At 41.2% G+C, this 14383-nt stretch overlaps 1 protein-coding gene across 3 annotated transcripts in view; it reads left to right on the top strand.

The window, feature by feature from the left end:
- The window catches only part of LOC110509694 (microtubule-associated serine/threonine-protein kinase 3), a 181867-nt gene that overhangs the window by 57480 nt on the left and 110004 nt on the right, over window positions 1–14383 (top strand). Inside the window, exon 1 of one of the 3 annotated variants that reach the window (XM_021590736.2) lies at window positions 8685–8983. The exons of the other annotated variants lie outside the window; for them this stretch is intronic. Within the exon in view, the coding sequence (XP_021446411.2) occupies window positions 8945–8983 (39 nt within the window). The 5' untranslated portion in view covers window positions 8685–8944. Of the gene's footprint in view, window positions 1–8684; window positions 8984–14383 lie in introns of those variants that run through there. 3 annotated transcript variants of the gene reach the window in all.

Genomic DNA, 14383 nt, shown 5'->3' with positions numbered 1-14383 from the left:
GGATGTATCCGTTAGCTATCACAATTGCTGACACCATGTGACCCGCGGTTGTCTTGCTAAAGTTGAGATGGCTTTGTTCCATCAAATTAAAATGTCACTGCAGCATCGGACTGTCTGGCCCCAGGGACTATTTTGTTGCACAATTTTTATATGTGAAAACACAACATCCTTCTCATAATCATATTCCGTTCTATTGGCAGATCCTGTTAGGGCAGCCCATCTCTGAGCCATATATGATGTATCTAATGTCTATCTTTATAATGTGCTTTGGCCCATGAATCTCGTGCTGAAATATGAATATTTCAGAGGAGAATATAAATGATCAGAATCATTAGAACACACACACATACTTCTCGGAAGGGTCATCGGAGTTTGAAGTGCTAAGTTCTCATTTGAGAAGTTCAGCAAGGTGTCTGGCAGCATTTTGGTGTATGAGACAATGTAATGTGAGCAGATTGAGAGACGTCAAAAGCATAATTTATTCGTGTTTTAGGAGGAGGTTGATTTGGTCTGTTTTGATTCAGTTTGGGAGATTATTGGAATGTGTGATAATGATGATGACTTGTGCTGAATAATTAACATACATTTTCCCTACTCAGTATTGTTATTGTACAGCAATAATGTTAGAAGGAAAATCCTCAAGCTATCCTCTACGTTTTGAATTCAAACATCTGTTTCCCAGTGGGTTCTGGTTGTTATTCATTACAAGGCAGATTTCCTACCAAGAGCTGGATTTTGCATCAATTCTGTAAAATATTCCAGAGTTTACCGTGAAATATGGCAATTAACGCAATCATTTTTATGCATTCTATCCACAGTGGTTCCTTGTTATTCACTAGTTGAATAATCAGTGGTGCGTGGTATTGGCTTTCAATAGGTTATATTCCTTCTCGATTGTTGTCTGGGGACGTCAGACTGAAAGGCTGTGTTTAGACAGGCAGTCCAGTTCTGATATTCTTTCCACTAATTGGTATTTTGACCAATCCCATCAGCTCTTTTTACATCAGATCTTTTGCAGCGCTGATCTAATTGGTCAAAAGACCAATCAGTGAAAAATTATATCGGAATTGGGCTGCCTGTCGAAATGCAGCCTAAGTCGTCATGTTCTTAAAGCCACACTAGAATTTTGGCCCCCTACTCTCAAAGTCTGGCCCATCCTCATCACCTTCCATCCCCCCCAGTGCCAGTGCAACGACTTATCTCCCTCTATCAACCATGCCATGCTCCCTGCCTTGCAGGTCGGCTGTTATTGCTTTCTCTCTTTTCTCGTCCTTCACGCTTTTCTGTCATGCCCCCCGGGTTTGTGGGTCTCTTTCCCTTTTCGCATGGCACATCTCTTTTGACTATGATTAGGTTTGACAGTAAATCAATACGTTTGTCCTGGCCTGATTTGTAAGATTGTCATAATCCTGATGTTGTGGCTTTGTGGACTCCAATTCCCCTTCTTTATTGTGGTCACTGATGTCCTTTGGAGATAGCGTTTCTCTCGTTTCAGCTGCATTGGGTCTGCAGAGGTGATGTCCGTGCTGAGGTTAGACAGATTGGACGACAGGAGAGTCCAAGGTGTGCTTTGTTTAGTGTTTGTGTACATGCTTTCCATTATACCGGTTCCCACTTCTGACACCAACTGTACTTACTTTTAACCAGACAGCGAGGAATAATGCCAATGTGAAGGAACACAGTACTAGCGTTTCATAGTTCCTTTCTTTTCTACAGTAAAAGTAAGCACTATGAACCATGTTCATATTCACGTCGAGTGCAGCTACCTGTGTGTGTGTTTTTTTTTGAATGCTTGTATACACATATCCTCCCCTGTCCTTTTAGTCCTATTCTCAAGATCACCTTCCAAGGTCGTATCAAGCCAATGATCTCACATATCCAGTAATCTTAGATACATTACTGTCATGTGACATGTCACTGTGTGTACACACATGCACAGAGGGCGCGGTGTAAATGAAAAACTGTCAGTCTTGATGAAGTGGCTGCAGTTTGCGATATCAGATTCCTGTCAAACTGCAGGGTATGACGTTTCTCTGTTTAGGGATTGTAATATAATATTAAGCCGCAATGTGACATTGTTTCCCTTTTTGTGAAAGAATATGAAATTAAAAGTCTGGTATCACAGTCTGTAGGTGACTCCTGGAGGATTCCCTGGCGGACTCAAACTGACAGTCTGTTTCATATGTTGAATGCATTTATCAAAGAACATAACATAGGCCTCCTGGTTTCAACTTCTGACACCAACCGATGTACTTTTAGCCAGAAAGCGTAATACAGAACAAGGTGGTTGTCTATGATTTATTTCAACCTTGAGGTGCTTTGTGTGAATATGTTTGTGTACCACATTGTTAAAATTAGAAGACACGTGTGTATTAAGCTTACGCCTTGGCCTTTCAATACTCTAATGAAGGTCAAAAGGCTGAAATGCAAAATAGATGCCGAAATAAACCTGGTAAACATCTCACAGCCCTCACAAAACGAATACACGCCAAATCAGTTATAATCGTAAAATATAAAAATACAGATGTGTTTGTTAGAAACAACAACAACAAGAATAATTACAATTTTAAAAGCTTAATTAAAAAATCTATATAAATCCAAATTAAAACAGCAGCACGAAAACAGGAATTAATACTTTTTATACAAATATTATATACATTTCCTAAAGAAAGGGGCACAAGTTTGGAATGTCTTCTCTCCCCCCTCCTATTTGCATTGGCAATTGAACCGCTTGCAGAAAGAATTAGTCAGTACCCAAATGTAACTCGTGTCATTATTTGCTGATCTCCTGATATACCTGACCAATATAGATTTTTTTTTTTCTTCAGAAGTCTAAAATCTCAGTAACAAGAAAAATAACTCATGACCTACAGCAATCCTTTTAAGTGTGCAACAAAAAAGATCATACTTAGGATGCTTAAGTGACAACAAAAAATATCATACTTAGGATGCTTAAGTGACAACAAAAAAGATAATACTTAGGATGCTTAAGTGACAACAAAAAAGATAATACTTAGGATGCTTAAGTGACAACAAAAAAGATCATACTTAGGATGCTTAAGTGACAACAAAAAAGATACTACTTAGGATGCTTAAGTGACAACAAAAAAGATCATACTTAGGATGCTTAAGTGACAACAAAAAAACGAATATGTAAAGATAACTATCCGATTACTCAACAGTATGAAAGCAGAACTAATTAAATGGAACAATATTGCCATAAATCCAACAGGTAAAATTAACCTATTCAGAATGGCATGGCTGCTAAAGTTGTTATACTTATTCTCTGTAATACCAATTAACCAACGAAGACATTCTTTAAAAAAGTATACTCGGCCCTAAGACTTTATATGGGCAAATAAAACTCAGAAACCCAATGGGTTGGACAATACTTTTTTTTGTCAATCGTCAAAAAAAAGAAGTATACTTAAAAAACTGGAAATCAACCAATCCTCCGCCGTTAACACGATAGCAAGGTCAAATTATCTAAATGTTGAAAGTGCATTGGCGATGGACAAAATGGTGCTGTTTGAGGCCATGTGGCAGAGAATCAAATAAAATTTTATTTGGCACATGCGCTGAATACAACAGGTGAACAGTGAAATGATTACTTACAGGTCCTTAACCAACTATGCAGTTTTAAGAAAATACCCCCCCCCCCCAAAAAAAAAAAATTATAGATAAAAAAATTAAATAATAATTAAGAGCAGCAGTAAATAACAATAGTGGGGCTAAATACAGTGGGGAGAACAAGTATTTGATACACTGCCGATTTTGCAGGTTTTCCTACTTACAAAGCATGTAGAGGTCTGTACTTTTTATCATAGGTACACTTCAACTGTGAGAGACGGAATCTAAAACAAAAATCCAGAAAATCCCATTATATGATTTTTAAGTAATTAATTTGCATTTTATTGCATGACATAAGTATTTGATCACCTACCAACCAGTAAGAATTCCGGCTCTCACAGACCTGTTAGTTTTTCTTTAAGAAGCCCTCCTGTTCTCCACTCATTACCTGTATTAACTGCACCTTTTTAAACTTGTTACCTGCATAAAAAGACACCTGTCCACACACTCAATCAAATAGACTCCAACCTCTCCACAATGGCCAAGACCAGAGAGCTGTGTAAGGACATCAGGGATAAAATTGTAGACCTGCACAAGTCTGGGATGCGCTACAGGACAATAGGCAAACAGCTTGGTGAGAAGGCAACAACTGTTGGCGCAATTATTAGAAAATGGAAGAAGTTCAAGATGACGGTCAATCACCCTCGGGCTGGGGCTCTATGCAAGATCTCACCTCGTGGGGCATCAATGATCATGAGGAGGGTGAGGGATCAGCCCAGAACTACACAGCAGGACCTGGTCAATGACCTGAAGAGAGCTGGGACCACAGTCTCAAAGAAAACCATTAGTAACACACTACGCCGTCATGGATTAAAATCCTGCAGCGCACGCAAAGTCCCCCTGCTCAAGCCAGCGCATGTCCAGGCCCGTCTGAAGTTTGCCAGTGACCATCTGGATGATCCAGAGGAGGAATGGGAGAAGGTCATGTGGTCTGATGAGACAAAAATAGAGCTTTTTGGTCTAAACTCCACTCGCCGTGTTTGGAGGAAGAAGGATGAGTTCAATCCCAAGAACACCATCCCAACCGTGAAGCATGGAGGTGGAAGCATTCTTTGGGGAGGCTTTTCTGCAAAGGGGACAAGACGGCAGCACCGTATTGAGGGGAGGATGGATGGGGCCATGTATCGCGAGTTCTTGGCCAACAACCTCCTGCCCTCAGTAAGAGCATTGAAGATGGGTCATGGCTTGGTCTTCCAGCATGACAACGACCTGAAACACACAGCCAGAGCAACTAAGAAGCATCTCAAGGTCCTGGAGTGGCCTAGCCAGTCTCCAAACCTGAACCCAATAGATAATCTTTGGAGGGAGCTGAATGTCCGTATTGCCCCGCGACAGCCCCGAAACCTAAAGGATCTGGAGAAGGTCTGTATGGAGGAGTGGGCCAAAATCCCTGCTGCAGTGTGTGCAAACCTGGTCAAGAACTACAGGAAACGTATGATTTCTCTGTAATTGCAAACAAATGTTTCTGTACCAAATATTAAGTTATTCTATTAAGCTATTCTGATATATCAAATACTTATGTCATGCAATAAAATGCAAAATGAATTACTCAAAAATCATACAATGGGATTTTCTGGATATTTCTTTTAGATTCCGTCTCTCACAGTTGAAGTGTACCTATGATAAAAATTACAGACCTCTACATGCTTTGTAAGTAGGAAAACCTGCAAAATCGGCAGTGTATCAAATACTTGTTCTCTCCACTGTATAAGTGGTACCGGTTCTGAGTCAATGTGTGGGGGCACCAGACTTGAGGTAGTTGAGGTAATTATGTACATGTAAGTAGTGTTATTAAAGTGGCTTATGCATAGTTAAGAGAGTAGCAGCAGCATAGGTGGGTGAAAATAGTCTGGGTAGCCATTTGATTAGCTGTTCAGGAGTCTTATGCCTTGGGGGTAGAAGCTGTTCAGAAGCTTCTTGGACCTAGACATGGCGCTCCGGGACCGATTGCCTTGCAGTAGCAGAGGGAACAGGAGCTGATGCTGGAGATGGGGGTGTGAGCATGTGGGTCTGGGCAGGGTTGATGTTTGTGTGATGTTGTCGTTTGTATGTGTATGTTTTGTATTGTTTTTAAAAAGAAAAAAAAGGCAGAAATGCAATCACAATAAACAAACAATACTTTCCAAGCACAGTGTGGGAGTTTTATTTCATCTTAACAATTATTTCTTGAACATCTCAGACGCACCTGCAAAGCAACCTCTACTGTAGATGAATGCAAATAGCGTTTCACTTTCTTGCATCTTTCATATTCAAATCCAATCTAATTGTATTTGTTACATGCACCGAATACAACAGGTATATAGACCTTACCGTGAAATGCTTACTTACAAGCCCTTAACCAACAATGCAGTTTGAAGAAAAATAAGAGATGTATTTACTAAATTAACTAAAGTAAAAAATAAGAGCAACAATAAAATATTGAGGCTTGGTAAAAGTACCGAGTCAATGTGCGGGGGTATAGGTTAGTTGAGGTAATTGATGTAATATGTACATGTAGGTAGGGGTAAAGTGACTATGCATGAATAAACTGAGTTGTGTGGGTTTTTTTTTTCTCCTTTTGTCTTGATCATGTTGAGGGAGAGGTTGTTGTCCTGGCACCACACTTCCAGGTTTCTGACCTCCTTATAAGCTGTCTCATCGTTGTTGGTGATCAAGTCGACCGCTGTTGTGTGGTCGCAAGCTTAATAATGGTGTTGGAGTCATGCTTGGCCAAGCAGTCATGCGTGAACAGGGAGTACAGGAGGGGACTAAGCACACACCCCTGAGGGTTCCTGGTGTTGAGCATCAATGTGGCAGATGTGGTGTTGCCTACACTTACCACCCGCCAGGAAGTAAAGGATCCAGAGGGTCCCCCAGGTGTTATTGGAGGAATTGGTGAGGGATTGGTTCCATTGTGAGGGATTGGTTCTTTAAGGTCATAAAGTCTGCTTTTCTTTCCCACTGAGGAATTGACTCCAAAGGACTGGATGTATACACAGATATAATGTCCGGCTAAGCTTTCACTGTAAATGATCTGTATTAGGGTCTCTTTCTCCCACTCTCGCTATACTCCTCTCTCTATCTCCACAAGCCATGGCCCTCCTCCTGCCTTAGCTTAGATCTGCAGGCCTCCTCTCGCTGCGATAAACCCAGGAAGGGCAGAGGGGTAACACAGGCCTTGGGTCCCTCAATCAGTTCTCACTGCTGGCTCTAAGGGCGTACTCCCACCAAAACCCCTCTCCTCTCCCCCCTCCACTTTTCTACGTTCTCGCCTCCTCGCCACTTGAGGAAATGGGCTTAGCTGCCCACCTGCCAGGAGGAAATGAGATACAGAAACTCCCAAGGACTTCCTGTTGAAGTAAGCCTGTGGCCATGGGCCCCTTTCTCCCAGAGCCAGTGGTAGTGGCATCCTCACACAATGCCCGCCATGCTCACTTCCCCCCATAGGGCTATACTCTGGCTGATTTATTATATGGGTCCTCTGAATAGCCGGGAAGTTAGTTGTTGCTTCCGCTTTTGCGTTTTTGTCAATTAAGTCATTTCCAGACAATTGCATTTGAATCCACCTTCTGTGAAGGTTTGAATGGTTTAAGAAAGAAACAAAAACAGGTCTGATTACTCCAGTGCCGGCTGCCATTTTCTATTCTCTGTTCCTCATCAGCGACAGCACAAATTACTGGCCGTCCAGCTTCAGTGAAACACTGCTCTGTTCAACAGACGGTCAGAGAAGGGGAAAGTTTACATGGCAGTCACCTGTCTGACCTTTCACACAATTTTTTTTTCTCTCTCTCCTCAGCCATAGGTAGCCAACTAGCCGTCACTCATCCATGCTCAATAACAGAAATCATTTCTGCTTGGTTGGAGACTGGGAGAATGTATGGGGTGCTACTTAATATTCACAGAGTAGAGTCACAGCAAATGGAAATGAGGAAGGGGGGAGAAGAGAGAAGAGAGGTGGAGAAGCAAAAACAAAAAAACACAGGACTGAAACTGACTGTGAAATTGCCGGATGGAATTGGCATGATGGCAATCGTAAACCAACCTATTGATCTAAATGCTAATAATTCAGAGCGGGGCGACTGTGGTGTTGCGACGGCGGCGAGGTATAGCATTGGAGAAGAGGCTCGGTCGGTTACTTGCTGAGTACCTAGGAGTTTATGTAACTTATGACGGAGACCACCAGGAAAGAGATGACGGAAATGCATGAAATCACCGGAAATTGACAGTGGATATGCACTTACAGAATGTGCTGCTTACAACTGGTTGTAGAGGAGTTGACTGAAGCAGTGGAGTTGTTCTTGATAGCAGCACGGTAATAATCAGCGCTGTTGTTTTGGAGGAAAGCCCCACAATAGCCACCTGCAGTATTATATCACTATGAGGGATTGAGTCCCAGGGCAGCTGTAGCAGCAGTGCCTCACCACAATTATTGTAAATCTTTTTTTAATTAAAAAATAAAATATTTTTTTTGCACTCTCTTGCTCACACCACCTTCTTGTCCCCTATCTCTCTTCTACACCCCCCCTTCTCTCGCTCTCTCCCCCACCACCCTATGTCCCCCTCTCTTTCTCTCTATCTCAATCTCTCTCTCTTTTTTCCCCGTTACATCTTTCTCTCTATGACCTTCAGATATATTTTGCCCAGGAGAGAGAAACTGGAGGAATAATGACTCATTTAAAAGTCGTTGAACAGTAGAGGCCACTTAGCGTATAGTCCTGGCTGCTCTGCCGATGGACAGGCGGTCAGGACAGGATGCCAACTGTATTGTTTGAATAGAGAGGAGGAGAGCAATTCGGGGCAGGATATCCTCTACTTACGTTTCATGGTGACTTAGGGCGCCACAAAAGCGTGGCTGCTCCGCTCGGGTGGAAATGACTGAGGCACAGCTAGGGCACCCAGTCGCCCCTCAGTCCCAATGCTGAATTAGTCCTGCCTCCCTTGCTCCCTCTGTCTCTCTCTTCCCTTCTCTCTCCCCCTCCCTCACGCACTGACTCACTCACATTCACACACACACTCCCTCTCCCCCACACACTTATTCATATTCACTCACACTGCTTCTCTGTCTCTTTTGCTCTCTCACACACACACACACACACACACTGTCCTGAAGTTACAGAGGGGCGAGAAGAGGAACAAGAGAGGGAGGTGTCAGCTGACTGCCCCCCTCCAATCAGATAAGTTCTGATGTTGGTGTTTAGCAGCTGCTAAGATCAGAGTTGGCGTGAGGGAAGGAGGGAGCAGGAGAAAGAGACAGAGAGAGAGACTGCTATAGGCAGCTAGTCAGTCAGTACAGCATGGCTATGCGCCGGTAGGGAGGCATCCCAAGCTCTGTAGCATGGACGAGTCCAGCATTCTGAGGAGACGAGGGCTACAGGTAGGGAAATGGAAACTGGTGTGTGTGTGTGGAGAAGCGGTGCTGTAGTAGTGTTTGTATGTGGGGCAGTGCTCTGACAGGGAATGTTGCTTCTGTACAGCAGAGCACAGTTAGGAATTTCCTACATTTTGTGTTAGTGATGCATCATTTCGGGCAGTAGTTTTGAAAGCAGTGCTCACCAACTGAAACCGGTCTCTGAAAATTGTGCACAATTCTGTACTACGTTATCTGTTTCACATGATACATTACGTCCTGCAAAAAAAAGAAAGATGTGTGTGTATACATAATTTTGCAATTTGTGCGATGTGTTAGGAATTCCAATTCGTACAATATGTTACGAATTTGTAAGTGCTTAAGATCCCGGAAGGCACTTGGCAGTACGGGGTGTTTGTGTGGGGTGCGTCTCTCTCTGTGTAGGAGCTGCTTACCTATTCACAGAGCTGTGTTTGTGGTCTTGCGTTGTCTGAAGATGTTTCTGTTCTTAGGTAAATGTTCTACAGTGGAACATTGATTTACGTCATGATTGACTACGTCATTGTACCAATGCATATCCACTCTTCCAGTTTATGTATTCTCAAACTTCTGCCTCGATTTGTCCATATCTCTGCACACATTGTAAGAACAATGGACAGAAACAAATGTGAATTCTTCTGAATCATTTTGATTTCTTTATTGCCTTAGATTTGATGTCTGCTGCATGACATTAGTGGTATAACCTGCCTGGGCTGCTGAGGATGTATTTTCCTACCTTTTCAACCCATAATGAAAAGAATCATAAATCAAATATGAATCTTGTATGGCATAAAATATTATTTTAGTTGGTATACATTTGTGTATGTGTTAACTTAAATGCCTGATATTCACAATTGAATACATGATTGTGGTTAATTTCCTACATGGAAATGCTTTCCTTATAGATCAATATATATTTTTTTAAACGTGACAATTACTATAAGAAATACATAATATTTGTATATACATTTTCAGGTATGAGTTTCCATGGTTAAGGCTGGGCAGCACCTCCTGCTGGATTGCTCTACTAATCTTTGGTCTTCCATCCAGGGTTTTAATGTGCTATCATGAGAATGATTGTTGAGAGATCTCCACGAACTAAATAGATTTAGTGGAGATTAGTTGTTCCTCCTCCCCCTCCTGCTTTCCTCCTCCTCTTCCTGTCCCTCCTCTCCTCCCCTTCATTCTGCTTTCCCCATTCCTCCTCCTCCTGCTCCTCCTTTGCTTCTTTCTTCAATAAGTGTGACGTTGCATGCGTCAATGACTTCCGACGGTGGTATGCATGTCCCATGTATGAGACCTTCGAAGGCTTTGCGTACATGTCTCGTATGTCTTTAAAAAAATGTTTAAACAATACATGCAACAGCTTGCTATTACTATGATCCAAGTACTATGAAATTCGTATGTCCCATGTATGTGAGGCCATAAAATTTAACTTACATGTCTTGTATGCTTTTTTTATATAATACATGCAACATTTCTGTTATGTCTAAATGTTACCCACCCAAGTCCGATATTACAAGAATCTTCTCTGAACCTTGTAAGTGTATTTGCTGCCAAATACATATTTTCCATACGGGGAGGCTGATTGATCCTGTTGTCTGAAGAGCTGTTGACCAGCCTCTCATTGACTTCTTTATGATAATGGAACAGTTATCGAAGCCTGCGGACGGACGCCTTGATAAACTATTGGATGTGTGCAGAGTTGCCCTCGTCCAGTGTGTGTACTTTAGGAATGCCTGATTGCACTTATCCCATAACAGAGAGATTTGAATGGGGTACGGTCACCTTAAGCAAGCACACATTTTCTTAAATTCAAACTGTAGATTTACCTTGTGTTGAACACAACAGCAATACTCCGTTATCACAGAGAAATACTTGGTGAATAGCTCAGTGATACCAAATGAGAGTTCCAGGGTAAAAGGGGATCCAAAATGACTCTGAACTGTTGACTAGGATGGGAGAACCAGATAATTTTTTTTATAAATTCCAAATTCCCAGTGAGTCATTTTATGTGCCATTATTTTTAATTGGTCTGCACTCCACAGATGAATCAAAGCCGTAAAGTAGCTTTTATGCTCCGACATTAATTTCACTATAACAATTTTTATTTATGCTCGTTAGAGATGACATTTTCCCCCTGTGCTTTTGTTTTAATTCTTTTAAATGATCAATAAAAGCCGTGGACGAAATGTAGATACCCAAATGATTGTTTGCATGTTTCACAATTTAAAATACGAAGGTGTTTATTCACTTAGGAAAATCTAACTGCTGACATTTCAACATTTCAATCCAATATATATTTTTTTATAGTCTTAATGACTTTCTTTATATTAGCCATGAAAAGGTAGTGTAATTGCCACGTGCGTTTTATCAGGTGCTCCCGAAGCTGTAATTATCCTCACCGTATCCCGCTTATCTTCCGCTTGCGCTTTGTTGCCGACATTAACTTTAAAGGACACGCTACCTCCGTCCTTGTTCATTGTTTCACACGGGCAACATTACGCCCAGCGCTCTTAAGAGAACCCTATTAGACGTCAGCTAAGCCAAACAGAAAGACCTCTGTGGTGGAGGGAGGAAGCTCCATAGAGCACTAGTGTTATGGTTCAAATGGCAACGGGAAGTTAGTTTGTCAGGCAAATGAATGAGACCGAGACTGGCTCTCTGACTCCGAGCCTTGGAAGCAGGAAGGAATAGGGGGTGACATCATTTCACTGAGACTAGATGATGTTTACATTTTGGTGAATGAGAAGTTGTGCTATATAAATGCTGATTTGTGTATATACCGTATTCAGTAAGTGGGGCTTTAAAGTAGAAAGTGATAAGTAAAATAATGACTCATATCTTTGTATACAGTATTGAATATGCCACAGTTAAATGTTGTCTTTACTTTTTTTTAATTTTTTACATGTGTCAATTGACTGGTATGGCAAAGAGTGTGGAATGAATAATTAAGGTGGCTCCGGAAATGATGGTTTGATTGTCAACGTCTCAACAGAATCTCCTCCAAATGGTTCAATGTTTCTTCATCCTTCTGAGGGTAAGAAAACGCACACCTGATTAAGTGAACTGCGGGTTGGTGGAACGCACACGTTAGACCACACTCCCTTCTTCAGATGAGAAATAAGTCACCAACGTTTAGCCACCGACATTGTACCCCCCTTTTGGGTTATGTAAATGTTTAAGGACTGCACATGGTATGTAAAGTAGTGTCACTTCCTCTCTGCATTTGTCTATTTCTGTCCTTGGACCTGACCCAACAAACAGACAGACACATCCTCAACATTGTTCGCTTAGTGTAAACCCTACTGTCAGTGAGACTTACAAAGTGTGTATTATTTTGTATTTTTTAGACAAGTCAGTTAAGAACAAATTCTTATTTTCAATGACGGCCTAGGAACAGTGGGTTAACTGCCTGTTCAGGGGCAGAACGACAGATTTGTACCTTGTCAGCTCGGGGATATGAACTTGCAACCTTTCGGTTACTAGTCCAACGCTCTAACCACTAAGCTACCCTGCCGCCCCGCCCCTTATGCCCTGCTGTCTGTGAGAAACTACACTTATTTATGATGGATATCATGATTGTCAAATATTTACACTTCAAGACATGTTTTCTTGTCTACATTATTGATCAGGTGTCTTGGAGTAGCGCGTGTGTGTGTGTGCATACGTGTATACAGAGAGAAATGACCTGTGAGGAGCAGAACACTTGAATGACAAGCACACATCCAGCCTATCAATGCCCTGTATACATATTAACTGCCTGTTGAGTTTGCTAGTCTAGTGTGAGGCTGTGACATTGAGGCATTGCCACAAGTGTCATAATGCTAAACTTGGATGGGTCTGCAACGGCACGTGTTCTTGAGAGAATGTGATCAATTTATTCCATTGAAGTCTGAATAACTGCAGTTTTCAAGGTCAAGGCTATTGTCTCGCACAGAGCGCTGGCGATTAAAAGCAATTGGGATGTAATACTCAAAATCCTAAGTCTACAATAATTGTTAGCAATTTCAGAGCAATTTTATAGAGCATAGCGAAATAAAAATTGTCAAAGTGCCCTCAATTTCAAAATAGACTCAAATACCTGCGTGCCAAGAAAAGTATTAGGCTAGTTTGAATGTATACAGTAAAAAAAGGCTTTAAGAATATATATTTCTGGACTTTTCGGTTATGGGAAATTATGAGGAATGCCACCCTACATTTCAGTCAAAGTTTCCCTCACTAAATCTCCCAGTGAATGCCCTACATACATTGTCCACAGAAGGTGGCCATATTTATATAGTACAGAGGGCTAAGACACAAAGGTTTTCCTCTGTCGCTGGTCTCTCTCTCTCTCTTTGCTCTTAAGATGCTCTGCAGTCAGACTACAAAGTGAATAATAAAAACAGTAGCACCTTGTTGCATATGTAAACCATTTATTGGCGAGTTCTTGACTGTAATTGAAATAAATAGGCAGTTGAGTTGTTGTCTATTGGCTTTATAATTACATCCATAGGACCAGGCATGGTGCGTGAGTCTCTAGAGGTTTTCCCTGCATTTGTATCTTTTCATTTAGCTCTGTTTTCACATGTATGCTTAATAAGAACGAATGGGGACCGGGCATTTCTGATGAGATGTTCTCTCATGTAATTGCTTTTTAGATTGAAGATAATCATTTTTTTTGCTTGCTACCGAATGCATTATGTTGTTTATTAGGATTTCACAGTGAAGCTGTGAAACCTATTTTTATTCTCTGTATTTTTAGTATAATTCTTTCTTTGACATGGTCAAATAACTCAATCATAGATTGGTAACTTTTTTTTGAAAAACTTCTTCTCTTGAACTATAATTCCAAATAACACCATTCGGGTATGTAGGTACATATCTTAACCAATTCCTTGGCTTTTCTCAAACTATGTTAAGAGATGGCTGGGTTATTGATAATTCAGATTTGACTTGTCAATTTAAATTCTTTGTAAATGCACTCCACAATGGCCTATCAACTTGACACTTTTAGGGGTCATCGAAGCCATTACCACGATGAAGCATGTTAAGTTTGGCATTGTTATCTTACAAAATAAGGAAACTATCAACAATTCACTTTTTCACTTAACGCTAATGTATAAAATTTGCAACAAAATATCTTCTCATGGACAAAAAGTCAGATTTCCTCCAAATTTGGTATTTGCACTCATCAGAAAAAGTCTGTTGTTCGGTGTTTTCCCAGGTAAGGGGGCAGTAGCTCTTCAGCTGCGTCAGATGCATAACTGTCAGTGTCCATGCTAGCTGGGCTAACAACAAATGTAGAATTACTGATGCTAGCACTGGATGTGCTCGTGGAAGCAGAACAACTTGTCGTCGACAGGTTTTGCATTTCTAACTCAAAATATCAGATAAAGCATATACTAT

This window comes from Oncorhynchus mykiss, chromosome Y (genome assembly GCF_013265735.2).
Source record: "Oncorhynchus mykiss isolate Arlee chromosome Y, USDA_OmykA_1.1, whole genome shotgun sequence".
NCBI lineage: Eukaryota > Metazoa > Chordata > Actinopteri > Salmoniformes > Salmonidae > Oncorhynchus > Oncorhynchus mykiss.
The sequence above is the reverse complement of the archived record's forward strand: the minus strand, read 5'-3'. Positions and strand labels throughout refer to the sequence as shown.